This window comes from Acomys russatus, chromosome 11 (assembly GCF_903995435.1).
Source record: "Acomys russatus chromosome 11, mAcoRus1.1, whole genome shotgun sequence".
NCBI lineage: Eukaryota > Metazoa > Chordata > Mammalia > Rodentia > Muridae > Acomys > Acomys russatus.
In genome coordinates, this window is record NC_067147.1 from 38120814 (window position 1) to 38140159 (window position 19346).

At 50.3% G+C, this 19346-nt stretch overlaps 2 protein-coding genes across 2 annotated transcripts in view; one reads left to right on the forward strand and one right to left on the reverse strand.

Annotated features, from left to right (window-relative positions):
- The window catches only part of Cdh23 (cadherin related 23), a 373665-nt gene that overhangs the window by 85252 nt on the left and 269067 nt on the right, over positions 1–19346 (reverse strand). The window contains exons 26-30 of the mRNA XM_051152488.1: positions 8953–9013; positions 8327–8475; positions 3807–3942; positions 2190–2578; positions 246–347 (exon numbers count right to left, since the gene is read on the reverse strand). Coding sequence (XP_051008445.1) covers positions 246–347; positions 2190–2578; positions 3807–3942; positions 8327–8475; positions 8953–9013 — 837 coding nt within the window. The remainder of the gene's footprint in view (positions 1–245; positions 348–2189; positions 2579–3806; positions 3943–8326; positions 8476–8952; positions 9014–19346) is intronic.
- Positions 18059–18625, forward strand: C11H10orf105 (chromosome 11 C10orf105 homolog). Its single transcript, XM_051153102.1, has one exon. It carries the CDS (start codon positions 18064–18066, stop codon positions 18436–18438), a length of 375 nt encoding a protein of 124 aa, XP_051009059.1. The 5' UTR covers positions 18059–18063; the 3' UTR covers positions 18439–18625.

A 19346-nucleotide genomic window follows, 5' to 3' on the forward strand; every position in this document is an offset into this window, starting at 1 on the left:
CAGAGAGAGAGAGAGAGAGAGAGAGAGAGAGGAGTTATTGACAGGCCTGGTACTTTCCACCCACTGCCCATGAGGTTTGTGGTCTAGGGTGCCACCTTCCCATATCATCAAGGTCTTAGCCCAAGTGTCCGACCACATGGTGGTCCTCAGACTGCCCTTTCCCCAGCTATGTGTCAGGTGCTGGGGAGTATCTGGGCCACAGCGGGGGTGCAGTTGAGTGAGGCTCTCACGCAGGACCCACTCACCACAGTAGAGTCCACCTTGGGGCCACCATCATCCGCTACCACCGTCAGTGTGTAGAAGTCACCCTTCTCTCTGTCAACCAAGCCCTTGACTGTGATCACACCCTGAGGGGGAGGGGATGGGGGGGGCAGACAACAAACATCAGGCAGTGGTTCTTGCTCCAGCTAGACTCTGCCATCTCCTCCCACCTCAATCTGCCAGCCATGTTTCACTCCATCACCCTGACACAAATTTCCCATGAGGCAACTGGCTGAAATCCCATTATTCTTATATCCCATCCAGATTCTAGCCATCTCTTCTACAAGGGTTTCCTACCTCCCAGCCAAGCAGGTCCTCTCTGGGTTGGGAAACCCAGTGGTACCCATCACCCTGCCATGACACTTCCCACATCTTCTCTCGGTATTCAGACTGATATGCTCACTACCATTCCCAGCCCAAGAGCTCTTGCTCAGCCCATGATCCCAATCTCCCGTGGGACAAGGCCTGGCACACTGCAGACACTTGAGTGGCTCTCATCCACCTTGCCTGGGGCAAGCAGTACATGGGCAGGCCACGGTATCAGATCCATACTACTTGGCTCAAAGGGTGGGTTCTGCATGTGGAGGAGGCCAGCCTGACTCTTCTGGAACTCTGTGACAGCAAGACTGTCATCCAGAAAGCCCCAGGGGCTGCCAATACTGCCCTTCTGCACTGTGATGGTCCAGGCTGCCAAGTTGAGCCCCTCCATCAGATTGGCCAGCAGGGGTTAATACTTTGTCTATCATCAAAGAAAGGATGCTGGAGGAAAAGTCACAAAGCAAAGGGGAGCGAGGAACATCTGGACCAGACTCTTAGCTTAGTATGACTTCTGAAGAGATGGAAAGAGTTAGAACTGGGTTTCTTAACAAAGTAAAAAGGGAGAGAAGATTCCTCGGATAACAGCAGGCTGGGAAATATGACAGATGCACGATGCCTTAGAATGTCCTGGTAAGAGGAGCGTCTGGGGAGAGGAATGGAATGTAGCCTGAGCATAATAGATTGGTTCTTCATGCCGGAGCCTCCACAAAAGCCCCTGCTGTGTGGTGGGGAGAGCATCTGGACTAATGAATGAAATATATGCAGGTATTTTTTTTTCCGAGACAGGGTTTTTCTGTGTAGCCTTGGCTGTCCTGGACTCGCTTTGTAGACCAGGCTGGCCTCGAACTCACAGCAGTCCACCTGACTGCCTCCCGAATGCTGGGATTAAAGGTGTGTTCCACCACGCCCGGCACTATGCAGGTAATTTTATTTTATTATTTTAATTTGTCTCTTAGAGACAGGGTCTTGCCATGTAGCTTAGGCTGGAAGTCTAGAGCCTCCTGCCTCAGCTTCCTGAGAACTGGGATTACAGGTGTTCTTGAGAGGACACGGAGGCACCCAGAGCTCGCCTTGCATATCTCTTCATCTGCTCATTTGAATCTTTTGAAGCAGCCTTGGAAGCGGCCACGGTGAGCAAGCGAAATGTTTCTGAAGCAGCTATAAACAGCTAGCTGAAAGCTCAGGAGGGAGTCCTGGGAATTCTTACTGCAGCTTAGTCAGGGAACATGGTAATCAGCTGGTGGCCTGCCGCTGAAGCGGAGCAGACTGGGAGCCACCATTGCCCCTACAGATCCCACTCGGCAGAGCTGTTCACAGACTTGACCCATATCTCCCGGGACCCAGTGGGCAGTGAGAACCTACACAATGTGGTACCCAGAGAAGCAGCCTATGGCAGTGTGAATTTAGAAGGGAAAGCTTTTCCTATTATAACTTCCATTGCCTAATAACAAGGCCACCAGACTGATTGGCTTTCAGTACAGCGCCCTAAAATGCTAGAAGAGATGCATCACAGGAACATTTATCTTCAGGAGGATGCTGCACATCAGGAAGGAGCTCAGTAAACGCACACTGTGTTGGGAGAGCCCCGCCGTGCCCTCCAGCCTCCTTACCGTGATGGCGTCTATCTTGAAGAGGGCTTTGGCCTGGGCACTGGTATAGGCGTCAAAGCGGTAGGTGATTTGGTTAAGGTTATCGATGGAATAGGCTTGCACCCGCACAATCTCTGTCCCCAGAGCCAGATTCTCCATGATGACCACCTCGTAGGAGGCATTGGAGAACTGAACAGCTTCATCCAACTCATTGAGAAGTGTCACATAGACGCTGCAGAAGCCCTGGTTGAAGGGGGGCGCGCGGTCTGTGGCGGACACATTCATTAGGTAGCTGGTCTTGGTCTCGTAGTCCAGATAGTCCACCGTCACGATGAGCCCCGTGCTTTCGTCAACCTCAAACTTGCCCTCTGCACCAGACAGGATGCGGTAATTCACCAGGCCACCGTCCCCTGCGAGAAGACACGAGCTACGTAGTCCCAGATGGAGGTGGGCTGCCCTGTGGCGTCTTCAGCTGTCTGTACCAGGGGCTGCTCCTGAGAGGCTTTGGCTGTTCCCTCCTCCCACCCCCAGCATATACATGAGCCCCAAAAGATGTAGCAGAGGAGGGAACAGAGGTCAAGGAGGATAGCAAGGCCTAGTACTCCGCTAACCCAATCTGGGCCTTGATACTGGCACTAGAGATCTGCTCTGTTCCCGGAGCCTCAAAATTCAAGTTCAAACACTTGTCTTGACTCCTTGGATAAGCAGGTATCTTGTAGTGGCAATTTCATTCCGTCTCACCACACCCCCTCTACACACCACTGCTCAAGCAGGAGGCCTACAGCGTGGGCAGGTAGAAAAGGAGATAGGCACAAAGACACTCAGTTTGTCAAGAGGGCAACCATGACTTTCACCAGCCTCTTTAATGGGCTGCCTGTGCCAGAAGAGGCCTCGGTAACACAGCGGCCCCAGCCCTGTGCTGATATGCCATTTAGAGAAATGAGCCAATCTTTAGATCTCCTGAGAGGCAGGTGATGCTGATGCTGCGGACAGATGCACGGGGATTCTTGGGCAGCTGCAGCCAGAGCAGCAGAGGTAGCTTGGGAGCCTCTTGAGGGAGCAGTGGAATAGGGGAGAGCCCTCTCCTAATTGGGCAGGGGCTCAACCGCGAAGGCCCAGGTATCTGGAATCCTGTCCCCTTCACTTTACACTGATCGCTGATCACTTCCAGGGCTTGGGAGCCTCTGCCAGGTAGGTCTGCCTTCAAAGCAGATCACTTCCCTATAGGAAGGAAGGCGTGTGAGGAAGCTTGCAAGTACCAATCCCTGGGCATCTCCTGTGCAGTAGAAGATGGCATCTGAGTAGGGACTCAGTCCTAGGCTAGCTTTATGATATGGCTCCATTACCTTTCCCAGGCCTTTCCGGGCCCTTGCCAGAGGCTAGCATTGGGCGGCCAGGTGCCAGGATGACTAATCTGGATGTGGAAACATTTCCACTCTCCTCTGCCCATCAGAGGCTGGATAACTTCCCTGACTCCAATCCTCTTGGGCCTGGGCATCTGTAAGGAGTGGATGCCATCCAAGGAACCCTCCTGAGCCTGGGTGTGGCTGCATAGAAGGTCTAAGGATGCCAAGGCCCCTTGGCAGGAGGAAAGGCACTCTGAGAACTGGCATCCCTGGCTCCTCCTGCCCGCCTTACCAGTGTCCCTGTCAGTGGCTCGAACGACGATGACTGAGGTGCCGATGCCTGCTGTCTCTCGAAGGCCCAGGCGGCTGTACTGCTGTTGCGTGAACACGGGGGCCTCATCGTTGACATCTTCCACATACACAATCACCTGCAGGGAGGTCTCAGGGCTCAGTTCAGGGAGAGTGGAAACTAGTAACCCAGGGTATAGTCCCTGGTCCCTCTGGCCAGTTGAAGGTGCCCTCTAGAGGACCTGGTACTGTCTTATATGAATCTGGCCCCTCATGCAGGACCTGTCATATGGCTGGTGTTCAGACACCATTTCGTTCTGCACTGGCCTGTAGGAATCAGTGACTATCAGTGGCACGTTGGGGTGGTCAAGTTTCTCCAGTATGAAATGATAATGCCACTAACTGCTTATGCTGCACTGCTCCCGAAGAGGTTAGGAAGACAAACTATGCCAGGCTCATGGAAGTGCTAGTCAGTGAGTGTGGTGGTTTGGATGAGAACGGCCCCCACAGGCTCATCTGTTTGAATGGTTGGTCCCCAGTTGGTGGAACTGTTTGGGAAGGATTAGAAGGTGTGGCCTTGTTGGAAGAGGTGTGCCACCAGGGGTGGACTTTTAGTTTTCTCTCTGTCTCTGTTTCTCTTTTTCTCTCTCATCCCCACCCCCTTGTGGAGCAGATGTAAGCTCTCAGCTATCACTCTAGTCCATGCCTGTCTGCTGCCACACACCCTGCCGTGATGGTCAAGGACTCCAGCCCTTTGCAATTGTTAGCCCTCAAATAAAATGCCTTCTTTTATAAGTTGTCTTGGTTTTATCTCAGCGATAGAAAATTAACTAATTCCATCTAAATATCAAAATGCATATAGGACGGTGTTCAGGAAAAAAAAATAAAAGAGCTATCAATGCTCAGGGGAAAATGTGATGGAGGCAAGAAAAGAAGTTGTCCTGTTTGGGGCTCTGTGATCCTCACACAAGCCCTTACAAGATTGCCAGTTCCACCATGGAAGACAACAGTGTGCAGACACTAATCTCTGGCTCCTTATAGGGCCGCCAGTGAAACAGAGGACAGTCTCCCTTACCCACGAGGTTTCCTGGTCTGCCCTCCAGCTTTCCTTGGGGGAAATTTACTAATGACTTTCATGACAATCTTAGTCCTGGAGTTGCTTCTGGGGACCCTATCCAAGAAGGTGACCATTTTGGAATTGTGTGATTTTTGAGTGATATTCCCTGTTACTTTTCCACACTTTTGATGTTTCTCTTAAACAAATGTATATCAGGTGTAGAAAAAAATGCCACTCTTAAAAGGTGTTTATGCGGAACTGTGTCTATGAACAAGGATGGTCCCTCTCTTTTCCCCATACCTGGGAACACACAGAAAGTTTGCTGTAGACCCGAGTCACACTGCCTGGAATACCAGAGAGGAGGGAGGGAACATCAGAGTGCAGGTGCACAAAAGCTACTAAGAATCCTGGGCTCTGCCTCTTTTAGGAGATGGGAACAGAGTTCCAGAGAACTCTGGAGAAGTAGTTTTCCCAAGATCTCACAGGGATTAGGAGGGCTGGGGAGAAGACAGGGCTTTCCTGGTTCCCTAATTACCAGTACTCAGGCCCTCCCAGGGTAGCATTTACCTTGTAGCAGGATAGAGAAGGGAGGAAGTGGAGTGGGGTAGCTCAGTGTAGACAGCACAGGTCACAGTAGTCAATGGCAAGAACAGAAATGGGGGTAAGACATCCTCAGAGAACTTGCCTTTGGCACTTTCACTGTATCGATAGCTGTCTCTGGGATCATCCCATCACACACGTGTGCACATCGCACACGCACACACACCTCCAGGTTAGCAGCGAACTTACTGGGCAGCTCAGGATGAGAAGGGTGACATAGGCAGGGAAGAAGGATGTGGTGGCCAGGGAGGCCTTCCTACTTCATTGCCTCCAGGTTCCCCGTCCCTGCCTCGCCAGCAGCTCTCATAGCCAGACGTCAAGACGCTACCATGCAAATGACAGCGTCCTCCTCAGATCACAGCTGTAGCAGGGAACCTTCTAAATTTGGCTTCGCTTACAACTTGTTGCAGAAGATCCTGGGTGTGGTGTTGTGAGGGGAATTTGCACGGGTGAATTTCGGGAACTCCATGTAAACAGAGATGAGCTTATCCATCTTTCAAAACTCCAACCCTTCCCTTTCCCGAGTCTGCTTCGTCCTAATGACCTTGAGTTCTGGGGGCCAAAGGGAGGAAACTCCTGTTCTAGTGGGGTAAGGGCAACAGGAGAGAGCTTGGCCGCACGTGGCCAGACTTACAATAGTTCTGGCTGCATTTTTAGCAGTAGAGACAGGAGGAAAGCTAGTGCGGTTTGTGAACCCGAAAGATGCAGCTGAACAGGAAGTATAGGCCAGCTGAATTCTTGCTGTTCGGGAGGAAGCTGCCAGGTGCTTCAGAACCAGACTGCTTTCTGTCCAGAGTTTGTGCACAGGGCTGCCAGACCCCCCAGCAGGGACAAGATGGCAGATGCGTGCACGCACTTGTGTGTATGGGCATGCAAACAGCACGTGCACACAGAGACGCTCAGAATCCATAAGGATGGTTTCCCTCCTTGGTTCCTGGTCCTCATGGGGACTGTTTATAACCCTTAAAGCATAAATTACAGCCTGCAGGGCAAAGTTGGAGTCCTTAAAGGGCTATCAGAACGGTCCCCAGCTTTTTTGAGTCTCTTAGGGCCATCAAATCTTCATGCCAGGGGACAGCACTTGAATTCTTAAAATTACACTTTGGGCTCTTGTCAGGGCTCTGGGGAACTTTCTTGGGCACTGTGGTACAGAGATAGTGGAATGTAGATGTAAGAGAATAGTCTAGGCCACCTGTCTGGGGGTGAAGCCTGGTTCTACCCATATCGCCATGGGACCCTAACCAAGTTGGTTAATCCCTTTTTGCCTCAGTCTCCTCATCTGTAGAATGGGTATGATACAGGGTCTACCTCAAAGCTGGGTACGATACAGGGTCTACCTCAAAGCCGGATCAGTTTCTTATTCTTCAAGGTCTTGTGGGCAGGAGCGTATAAAGGGGCCTGTGGCTGTGGTTGGGGTGCCTCACCCCTGTAGTAGTACACAGTCTACCTTTGATCTGTTTTTACACCTTGGGATATTGCAAAGAATTTGGTTTAACAACAAGTTTGGTGGCTAAAAAAACCGAAAAAACAAAAAACCAAAACCAACAACAACAACAAACAGCAAGGTAGCAGCCACAATGATCAGGCACCAGGAGGAGGCTCTCGAGGAAGAGGTGGGTGGGGGAGGTGAGGTGAGAAGACACAGAGAGGGGTGTGATTAGGAAGCCTGAGGTGCAGGGGCCTCTTGTGACCTGAAGTGAGCCCACGAAGGGAAGACACTGCCATGGATGTTCTCACTAGCGTGTGAACAAGGGAGGCACTACTACTTCCTGGTACACACTCAGGAAACCATGTTTGTGTCAGTCTTGTCACTCAACATGCTCTGTAAAGATCCAAGGGACCTGATCCCTCTACTGTGTCCACTCAGACAGGTATTCATTCACTCTTTAAGGCATGGGGGGGGGGGGCAGGGATAGCATGTGGGAGTCACCTTTCTCCCCAACCTCCTCCAAGGTGAGAGCAGGCGCTGCCGACCCAGACTTGACCCCCACTCTGCCAGATCTGCATGGGACCCAGATTCTGGTGGGAGATATCCATAGATCATTAGCATGCGGGAAAGTGTCCCTGAGTGACTGAAGTGATAGCTGGGATCTATCCTGCTTGGTGTTTCCAGTCCCAGGAAACAGCAGGTGCGATGGGCCGATAAGTTCAGTTGATTTATCCACACTCTGCCTGGGCCTATGTCCCTGCCTGCTCTATCCCTACCTCTCTCCTACTCGTGATAGAGAGTTCTGGGATATGACTCACTTCCTATGGCTTTAGGGGAAGGGGCCTACAGGGCTGCTACATGTGTATCTCCCAGGGTGGGGAAGAGTGTGCATAAACAACTCAGGCAGGAGGCAGATCTCAGTGTGTGTGTGTGTGTGTGTGTGTGTGTGTGTGTGTGTGTGTGTGTGTGTGTGTGTGTGTGTGTGTGTCCATTAGAGAAGGTCCCTTGGCCTCAGCTGCCTAGTGAGGATGGGTACAGAGATGCATTTGATAGGGCAGCTGGGAATGAGATGGGAATATTTTAGGAACCGTTTCAAGAGAAACAGCATTGGACCTGGACCCAAAATATATACTCTTGAGTCCTGTTTCTGCCTTTAGACACTTCTTTGTGACTCTTGTTTCCTCATTTGCAAAATAATGTTGGTATATTCTCCTCCAAGCTTATGCCTATGAGGTTTCCTCAATGCACTGTGGAGAGCTGGATGGACATAGGGATAGACTGGTGGGGGAAACTGAGGCACAGGGTAAAAGGACAAATCCAAGATCCCTCGCTGGGCCAGGCCTATGGTCTCCTCATCAAATTCCTTGCCCTGGATGATAGTCAATACCAAACCCTGCCCTCCCCACCCCAACCCCCTGGTCCCAATTTGTGTTCTCACTCTGACAGAGCTCCGCATGGGTCCTAGGTCGTGGTTGTAGGCCTCCACCATCAGTACATGGGAGGAGTTCCGCTCTCTGTCCAGGGACCGAGGACCTCGCATCAGGAGCCCACTGCTGACATGGATCCGGAAGTTGTTGTCGTGGTTACCTGTGGAGGGGCACATGAGATGCAGATGTGTAGGCTGAACTGGGAGGTGGATGCCTATGGGATGGAAGGAGGTGAGTTCCAGGCCCAATGGCATGTTGGTCCTGCCCACTGGACTTGGGAACTTGATTAAAGTCCACAATGGCCTAACAAAGGGAGACGTGGAACTGAGGCTCACCTATCTCTTCTGTATATGAAGTCTAGGGCCTTAATTCTTGTCTCCACACCTCCACTTCCACTGGCGGTATGAAATCTCCAGAAGATTTCAGAGGGGTATTAGCCCTAAACCCTATTATCTGTGGGTGAGCAAATCCAGGATGTAGTGGAACCAACTGGGTTGGGTTGGTACCCCCACGATCTTAGTTTCTCTACAGGGACACACTTATCCACACTCAGTCCTTGGAGTTCATGCAGGGTAGACACAAAGAAGTGTTGTCTTTGCAGGGTGGTGGCCATCTTGTCCTGCAGCAGCCCACTTACCATGGAGGATGCGGTACCAGACACGCCCAAACTCGCCCTCGTCTGCATCTGTTGCTTTCAGCTGAAGGAGAAGAGGCAATAGAGTTATTCCTAACCCCAAGGTGGGGAGGGAAGCTGTCCTTGCAGTCCTCCATACCTGGCCCCAGGCATGTGTGTGCATCTTTTTTTATTGTCCATGAGGACACCCCACTATCTATGGTCTATGTTGCCCCATCCAGGACCACCCACTCCTATCCCTTTTTTCATGAGGGACAGGAGGCATGTGAGATATTTCATCATCACTTTCTGGCTCAGGCTGGAAGAGGCCATTCCATATTTCTATGATCCCCTACCAGGGAGGCTCTTGTCATCTTAGGACCATCACTCTTAGGCAGTGACTGCTTCACTGAAAAGCCTACCCTAGCATGGGTGACGATATTTAAAAGCTCTGTCCCTGGAGCTCCCTGACTCACTTGCAGGCATTTCCACTGTAGGGTTTCCCATGGTCTGTGAGTAATCTATGCTCCTGTAGACTTAATGGCTCACCAAGGTAGCATGGGATGGGATCATTTGTTTTTTATCATCGGTGCCCTACCTGTGGTAAAGTGGTTAGTATACATCACCCTGGGGAAAGCCTTGCAACAGAATTGGTACCTAGCCGGGTGTTGTGGCACACCCCTTTAATCCCAGCACTCGGGAGGCAGAGGCAGACGGATTGCTCTGAGTTTGAGGCCAGCCTAATCTACAAAGTGAGTCTAGGATAGCCAAGGCAACACAGAGAAACCCTGTCTCGAAAAACAAACAAACAAACAAACAAAACAAAACAATAAAAGAATTGGTTCCTACTGTGAATGGAATGTGAACTGCTCCCCCTCCAGGCCCTGTACACCCACCCGCACAGGCTCTTGTGTTTGAGTCTCCAGATGGTGGCACTGTTTGGGAAGGTTGTGGAACCTTCAGGAGGTGGTGCCTCACCCTGGAAGAAGTGGGTCACTGGGGACTGGACTTGAGGCCTTTTGTAGTCTGGCTCGACTTCTTCCCACTCATTCTCTGCTTCCCCAGGGTAGACACAGTGTGACCAGGCAGCCTCCTGCTTTGGTCACCATGCCTTCCCTGCCAGCTGCCATGATGAACTGGCATCCCTCTGAAACTGTAAACCAAAATACGCCCTTTCCCCTCCAGATGCTTTTATGAGGGCATTTTATTACAGCAATAGGAAAATAACTAAGACACCACCCGAACAGGGACCAACAGAGCAAGCACATTTGCCACTGGTGATGAGATGTATATCTGAGGCTGATCCCTCTGAGGTGGCCACTGGACGCAGTCACAGCAGCAAGTTGCATGGCCTTTGCCATAGGTAATGGCATGCAACTGCGGCTCAGCTGTCTGGCCAGAAAGAACTTGCTGTGCAAGAAAGGAATTACAATAGGAAAGCGACACATGGATGCATCCTTCATGAGAGCCTTTGATTTGGCAGGAAAAAAAAAAAAACAACGCTGACAAGGGAGAAAGGGATGGAGCTGTTAGCTTACTGCAGCATATGAGGGAGAGAGAATCCAAGTTAGACCTACGATAAATAGGTTCCCCTGGGGAGACAAAGACTTGGAACCCATGGGAAGAACGGGAAAGTAAGGAGGAGTGGTGTAGAAATAAGAGGAAACACTCCTTATCTCAATCAGTGATGCAGAGAAAAGGGGGAAATCTATGATTCAGCATGCAGGCAGAGACCTTAATTATGGCCCAGTACAGTAACCTGTGGCAACGAGGGACTACTCAGACTTGGAACTGATGGAATTAGGATATGTATGCAGGTATGCCATGAGTGTGTGGGCATCTGTAGGGGCTAGAAGAAGAGGGTGTTGGCTGCCTGGGAGTGATCAGATGTGGGTGCTAGGAAGCAAATGTAGGCTGTCTGGAAGAACAGCAAGAGCTCTTAACCACTAGGCAATCTTCTAAGCTTCAGGGGAAAGACTTTTAGTCAAGGAATGAAAGAGCCTTTCTCAGCTTGATGTGTAAGGCCGTGGGACACAGTGATGGGGACAGTCAGAGCTGTGCAGAAATAAGAAACTAAGTGGCATAACCATCCACCCCTCCTTGAGATGAAGATGGCATAAGCTGAGACTATGGGAGAGAAACAAGTCCCTGATGGACTGGCTCCTATAAAGCCAATAGGGACACTTGGATAAGTCTGACTAAGGTCTTCTTTGTGGCTAGCAGGGACTGGAGGACAAAGAGGAAGGACGGGACTCACTAAGGGAACTGGGTGTGTGGGAGGTGGTGACTAATGGACAGTTTGTGGCTTTGAGAACTGTGTTTACCAGAGAGTCACAAAAGACGTTGATTTACTTGGGGAAGCTTCTGGGGCTTCAGTTGTTTGCTGAGCTCCCAGTGGGCCTTGACCTTTACAAACTAGGAAATCTGGATGATTTAGACCAGTGGTTCTCAACCTTCCTAATGCTGCGACCCTTTAAGACAGCTATATCATAACTGTAATTTTGGCTCCATTATGACTATCATACTGTAAATATCTGTGTTTTCTGATACTCTTAGGGAAACCCCATGGAAGAGTCCTTAGGCCCTGTGCCCCAAAAGGGGTCATGAGCTATGGATTGAGAACCCCTGATTTAGACCAACAGGTAAACTGGCTTTGTAAGGTATTAGAGCAAAGGGGAGGGTATGAGAGATGGGCAGAGCAAAAGGATGTGCCCAGGCCACTCCAAAGTAAATGTGGTTAAGATTTGGGTTGAGCCAAATGCACTAGAGAAAATATCAACAGAGTGATAGATGATATGCCAGAGACGATATGCTAAAAGACTTTATGGGAGAGGAGAAAGAAAGAGCAAAGGACAGAGTGGAATAGGGGGAAAAGATAAGACAGTACAATGGGTGGGCTTCTATCTTTTCAGAATAAGCTGTATACATTTCCCCCCTTCAAGAAAGGACACTGGGCTGGTGGGCTGGGGCGGTGGCATAGGCCTGCAATCCCAGCATAGCATGCATGACCAGAGGACTGTCACAATTTTAAAGCTAGGGTGGTCTACATAGCAAGTTCTAAGATAGCTTAGCCTACAGAATGAGACTCTGTATCCAAAACTTCACCCAGACTGGGGCCTTTTCGGTAACCAGGTGTGGCCAACAGACAGTGACCATGGAACTAGTACAGAACCAGAGTCGGACCTTCAGCAGATGACATGATGCCACTCACCCTTTACTGCCAGTTCAGTTAAGAGTCACAGACTAGCCCCATCCAGCCCATCATGATCAGGGAAATAGATGGCAATGTCATGGAAGAGCCTCATGATGATGACATGGAGAGAACAATGGAGAATAACCTACATTTTGGAGGGCCAGGTGGGGTACAGCCACCATTCATGATGCAGTACCCAACATTGTTTTTCATTTTTTTTTTCTTGAGGAAACAATTGACACAGTAACAAGATCTTTCCACGATGCATTGGACCTTGCTAGATTATTTTTAAGTGTCCCCTTTGCTGCCGAACCACATGACCACTGGTACTTGTTTGCAGAGAAGATCAAGGGCTTTCAGAAATCATACATATCCTCTATAAAAGTGTTTCATTGCATAATGCCAATCCTGAGTATCTTACAGATTTGGGAAAACATCTGGAGCAACAGTAAAAATAGCAGCTAAAGAGTCTGAATAAAGGCATATTATGTAGATGGAAAAGGGCGTGCCCAGCAGCCATGAGATTATTGACTAATTATGTCAGTGCCTGATGAGTTGTTATTGATGAGGGAAGTCCCCGAGGACCCTCACATCAAATGGGCTATTGTAACTGCTGTTGGCCTCATGCCAACACTAGATGGTAAGTCCTTATTGTTGGAGACACTACATACTTGAAGAAAGCAAGCTAGAGCTGAGCTGGGAGCCCCTGCCTTGTTGGCTGGTTTTTATAGTACTAGAAGGTGTTATGCAGGCTATTAAGAGAGAATAGTTACAGTCTTGGTCTGTTATGGACTCTGTATGGACTACATACCAGGAAAACATGTGCCCTCTGGTACAACAGTGGCATGGCTGTTATAGGTGCTTTTCTGTTGGATTTAAGGCCCATGTCACAGGACAGAACTCACATTTGGTACTGTAAATCAGAACAAAACCTTGTGGCTGGGGGAGATCATAGGCCCCAGTAGCAAGGCCACCGATGTTGTTCTGTTCAGTGGATGTGATACATCTGTCAAATTGCCTCTCATGGTTATTACTGCTGTCAGCGTTAGGGAGGGAAACTTTTTTTTTTTTTTTTTTTTTCAGTGGACAGTAATTACTGAAGAGATTCTTGGGTGGAGCTGCTTGAAAACTGGGCAGGAAACTATATCTTTTGTAGTCATCATCCATGCTGGGGTGAGCTTTTTGATGATGCAACTGTTTTTGAGTTATTTATGTTTGAATCCTATAACTCACTCTAATAAAGTTATTGGTTCATCACAATAGCCTTGGGTAAATAATTTCTTTGGTTTGTCACCAGTATTCTACCTTGAGTGAATACGTTTGTTCTTGTCTTCCCTCTACACTGTCCCCACAAAAGAGGAAGGGCTTTGCGCACTGCCGTGTTACTAGTCTCTGGCACATAGTAGAGTTGTTTGCTGTTGTGTGGTTGTTTTGAGACTAAATTTCAACTAGTTAGTCCAGGCTGGACTTGAACTCTTGATCTTCCTGCCTCTGCCTCCCAAGTGCTGTATATTTCAGTAGTGCATTGCCATATCCGGCTTTTTATACATTTGCTGAATGGAGGTGTAAATAAATGACTTAGTGGCAAGTCTCTAGTGAGACACACCAAGCTGACCCTCAGCGGGCACAGATGAAAGACACGTGCAACACACGGCACTGAAACGTTTAGTTCCCTGGTCCCCAATACTCTGCAAGCCCAGCTGCACCTGTGTCCCCATTTGGTTTCCCCCTTGATCCTGTGAGTCATTCCAGGATTGCTCTAGCATGTGTCTCTCTTTGTCATGGTGATCAAATCAGGTTTTTGTGTCTTGGCACTCAAAGCTCCACTACAGCCTTTCCCATCTCCACTCATTGGAAATACTTCAAGAGAAGGTTAGAAGAGGGATCCTGCTTACAAAGAGCAAGTCAGAAGAGAGACTGGGGAGCCCCACTTGTCTGAGGCAAGGGATCTTGTCCTTTAATTTGGGAAACGCTGGGTTCCTACCTGGCACTAACTTGTGGGGTAACTCTGGGCAGGCTTTGTCTGCCTGGACCACAGCCTTGTTACCTGTTGGGAGGGGCAGTGCTGGATTACCAAGGCTCTGTCCATGTTTAGCAGTACGTGGGAAGGCTTTGGTCCATTCAGGGTGGGGAGGAGAGGCTTTGCTTTGTGGTGAAGGGCCATAGGCCTTAGACATAGTTGTGACTACTACCATGCTGCATCTGAGACCTCGGAGGCCTTTCATGGGCAAGCCCCTAAGCAGGCAGCTGGTTGCCAAGGAGGTTTGGGATTCTTGGAAGAGAGGAGGGCTGTGGGGATGGGTTGGAGAGAACCTGGTACCCATCTCAAACTGTCCTTGGCTGTCCCTCGGTTCTAAGCATTTTGAAATTTGAAAAGTGTTCCTTGCTAGTAGGTTACCAAGAAGAGGCTTGATACCCTATGAGCACATACAGGGGGAGGAGGTCCCCCTCAGTCACAGTCATAGGGGAGGGTAGTAAGAGGAAAATGGGAGGGAGGGAGGAATGGGAGGATACAAGGGATGGGATAACAGTTGAGATGTAATATGAATAAATTAATAAAATGTATTAAAAATAAAATAAAGAAAGAAAAATGTTCCTTGCACTTGCTTCTGCAGCCAGATACCTTAAAAAAGAACACTTTTCTGAGAATCCAGAAAAGACAGGGTCTAGAGACCCTGCAGGAGGGGGGCCTTGGGAATTTCATGGTCCATCACCCTCTTGTCCTCACCCTGCTGTCTGTCTGCTTATAGACCCTCTCCCTGGTAACCTGAGGACTAGCAGGCACTGAATAGTTGACCATACCATTCAAATTTCCAAGGGTGGGAGGAGCCCCAGGCCTATGAGGCAGCTAAACCAGCCTCCCGCTTTCACCAGTGTTTTCACAAATGAGAGGGCTCCAAGGAGACAAGCTGGAGTGAGCCAGGCAGAGGGCTCCTCTCTCTTTCTTCCCAGCTAGGTTGCCATCCCTACCTCCCAGCTGTCCCCTCCCCCAGGGGACTCTTTTCAACAAAACCAGGCCCAGCAGGCAGATCAGGGAGAAAGCTACTCTGCTGCAGGCTCTGTGGCAAAATATAGGGTCACAGTCCCGCTGCTACCACTTGGACCTCCTGGGACAGCAGAGAGACCTTGCCACTGAGAATACAGACCTCCAAGGGTAGGCTATGAGGTCAATGCTGAGGGACTGTACTGAAAGCCAGTGAAGGAAGTGGGGGGGACGGGGAGACCCTTTCTGGGAACTTGGGAGGACGTGAAGGTATGCTCCGATTTGGGGACTCCTTCTATAGTTCTGAGAAAAGAAATAAGGCCCAATAAAGGGGAAAGGCTAAGCCAAGGCCACAATTTCCCCATGGGACTCTAAGGAAGTAAGAAAGTTCTAGAGAGAGCTTATAGAGAGATGCACTCAGAGGATGGCTCTGGTAGGAAGGAGGCTCCCTATCCTGGGGACTCCAGGAACACTGACTCCAGAACCAGCTGTTCCTGTTGGCTGGCAGCAGGAAATCCAGCCAGCAGCTGCTGAGCCCATTCCCAAGCACTCCAGAGTCATAGACTGCTACCAGAGTGGCTCAGGTGCCCATGAAGAAGTGGCCCTGGGGCCTGTAGCCTCGCAGCTTCTCTAGGTTCTGATATGGTAGAATGGAGGGCTTTCTTAGTGAGGACTGCCCTCTTCCTACTGGGGCCAAGTGTTGAGACCCAAGGGACAGCTACTTTCTCCCCATGGGGGATGGGCAGTAGCTAAGCCCCATCCCTGCTCCAGCTCAGACTGCAGGAAGGGCTGATCCGGTGGATGCCATCCACTCAGAGAGCTTTCCAGGCCCAAGGCCTGAAGGGTGGAGGCCATGAGCCATTAGACGAGCATCAGAATTTCCAGCCCCAAGCAGCTGGGAGGACTGGGAGGGGTTGGGGCAAGGGATGGGTGGCAGGTGGGTGGAGAGCATGGGATGCCCTCAGTCAGCTGTGCCCAGGAGCCAGGAGTTAGGTCCCCGAAGTTGCTGGTGAGTGCCCAGGTAGGACAAGAGCTTTAGCAGCTAAGCAGGGGGCGGCGGGGGAGGGGGGCTATGATTTCCCATCACTGTAGGCAGGGCCTTGGCATGGCAGAGGCTTCTCCCCTGTGGCCTGGCTTTGGTGGTAGAGGGGGCTATAAAGTAAACTGGGAAGGAGGAAGCTGTGTTCCTTTTGCCTCACGTGAGGCTCTAAGGCCAGGGTGAGGACAAAGTTCTGTTTGGATCTTTGGATTTTGTGTACTGGTTTGTGCAATTGAAAAATCATAGACGCTGGGCATGGTGGTGCATGCCTTTAATCCCAGCACTTGGGAGACAGAGGCAGGTGGATCACTGTGAGTTCGAGGCCAGCCTGGTCTACAAAGTGAGTCCAGGATGGCCAAGGCTACACAGAGAAACCCTGTTTTGGGGAAGGGGGGCGGGGGAAACGTAAACGCTGGTCTGTTGGCTGGACAGAAGCAATTGCGTGTTTTTATTGGCCCGTGCAGCATACCCAATATTTGAAAATTCACTTCAAAATTTCTGGGAAACAAGTTTATCTGGCATTTTGTAATACCTGTTTCTCCTCTTTGGCTCAGACAACTTTGAGTTAGTTGCTAATAATTAAATAGCAGGAATGTTTGTCTTAAAAAAGAAAAAACAGAAGCTTGAAGAGGCTGGCAAAAACTTGCCTGCCCTGAAGGGCTATCATGCTAGGCTGTGGGGGCCAGCCAAGTCCCCTCTCGGAGTTGTCTACCTTGCCCTACCCGCACTAGGGCTCAGTTTCCAGCTGTTAGCACAGACTGGTCCTCTGTCTACGAGGGCCAGCCACCACATTCCCCATACTGGTTGGGTCCTCTGAAAGGATAGTAGAAATGCCCAGCAGGTGAGTGACTGTACAGAGCAGACTTCTAGCGTCATTCTGTCAGCTCTTTATGGTTTCTATTTCTAAGATGTATCTGAGTGACTCACTGGTCTCAGAGAAGGTTGGAGGGAAGGAGGCAGGCATGCCACCAGGAGTCAGGACAGCTGATCCTGTCCTTTGTTTGCCTATGTGGCCTTGGGTTTAGCCTCTTGTGCTTGGCCTGGGGGCAGGCTAGACTGAATCAGGAAGTAGCAACAGAAGTATCATTGGATCTAGGCAGGTGAAATAGGTATGTGGCGGGTCTGGGAGAGCTTGGGCAGTTGGGGCCAATGCCCAATGTAAAGGGGACATCAGAGAAGCTAATAGTGAAATTCTGACATGTCAAGAGAAGTCATCTATCTATCTGTCTGTCTGTCTGTCTGTCTGTCCAACCACCCACCCACACATTCATCCATCCATCTACCCATCCATCTACCCACCCATCCATCCATCCATCCATCCATCCGTAGCTCAGGCTAGTCTCAAAGGCAGCCAAAGCTGGCCTTGAACTCCTATTTCTCGTCTTTCCACCTTCAGAGTGCTGGGATTACAGGCATGCACCACCACACCTGGTTTGGAAAAATATTTTTAAAAATAGTCACGACTAAACTAAAGACACACCAAGAAACCATCAAGACACGTGTATGGGCCCCTGGTCTACAGCCTCCATCTTAGGCTATTGCTAGGGTCTGCACCAGCCCATGACAGCGTTTCACTCGGAATGGTTCCTGATCCATTAAGTGACTTACTAACTCTTAGATTTGGGATTCTGTATGGCAGTTGCCGAGAACTGATTAATGCCAGATCGCTTTCAATGCCCTGTGTTCTTCATGGCAGAGGGGCAGGGTACATCAGAAGGAAGGCCCAGGTACAGACCCAGCCCTATCAGCTGTATATGATGCCTCTCTGGGCCTTGCTGTGCTAACCTGTGACAAGCCATCTTGAGAGCATGACTAACTAACTGCTCATCCCCCACTGCTTTGCTCCTGGTAAGCCTCACCTGTTCCTGTCTGGGATGCAGCTGCTCTGCTCTGACTCTCTACCCTGCCCTTGCAGGCATCATGAGCACAGTGGGCTCCAGCCTCCCCAGCCCTCCAACCTTCCTAACGGCTCCCACCACTTCTGGGACTTACACCCGGGCTGCCGACCCTGTACCGGTTCTCATCGCCCTGGCCTGCATTTTTCTGCTGCTGGCCTCTTGCCTGCTGTTCATGATGCTGTGTAAGCCAACCGCCTTGGACCCTGGCCGCCAAGGGGCCCGGGAGTGCATGCCACATCACCCGGTAAGCCCCAGTGAGCCGAGGCTCCGGCTCTGGAAGCATCTGGGCTCACTGCGTTGCTCTCTGCACAGCTTCCAGCGAGGCAGGCCTGCTGTCCAGTGGGGTCTTGATGACCACCGAGGTGACTATGACTGCACTGAAGCCACCAAGATGTGATACACATAGGCTCACCCAAGACCACCCTGCCTCTGATGGAGCCTGGCATCACAGGCCGTAGGATACTCTGGACCCCTATGTCACCCCAGTATTTCCCTGTGTGTCTAGCTTGTGTCCTTTCCCAGAAGACCCTGAAGGCCCCTGATTCTGCATGTTAACAGACCTCTTGGATAAAAAGATAACTGCCCACAGGCCTCTATACCTTTATTTTGTGGTCCTGAAGAATAACTTAGGGTACCATAGCACCCCTTTTTGGAAGCTAGGTATCTACTGATCCCCCTTGCCCCTCCAGAAGCCTTGCTTATCTTCTGAAGGTCCGACTTAGACCAGCTTTTGAAAGGCCCAGATACCTCAACTAAGTGGAATGTTTGCCTACCCCGGGTCTACACTGTCCTGCATCTGTGCTAAACTAGTACCCCAGGGAAAGGAACCCCTTTCTTGACATTCCTGCTCCTTCTGGTGAAGTCTGGTTGGTTGTCAGCCAGGGGACTGGCAACTATCAAATCATGAGCCTGGGAGGCCCCTTAGTGGTCACCTGTCAAGACGGATTGGGAGGACCTGCACATGGGTTAAGACATTTCCTGTATCCTGAGTGTGGAAATTCACACTTGTAATGCCAGCAACTCAACACGCTGACTGATGTAAGAGGATTGTCTAAGGTAGCTTGGGCTACAAGATGAAATCTTGATTTGAATAAAATCAAAATAAATCATACAAACAAACAAACAAACAAACAAATAAAATAGGCTGTTGCCCAAGGCTAGGTGGAGGCCGTATCACTGTGGTAGGAGGCTGGCCACTTCCAGCACCTGAGAGGATGTTACCTGCGCTCTGAGGATGCATGACAGTGGTACCATGTCTCACTGGGAAAGGGGTGGGTGGCCTCCTCTCAGATAGCATGGACCAGA

What these genes read in the sequence shown, in the direction of transcription:
- C11H10orf105 (XM_051153102.1), top strand. Translation starts at nt 18,064, where the DNA reads ATGAGCACAGTGGGCTCCAGCCTCCCCAGCCCTCCAACCTTCCTAACG.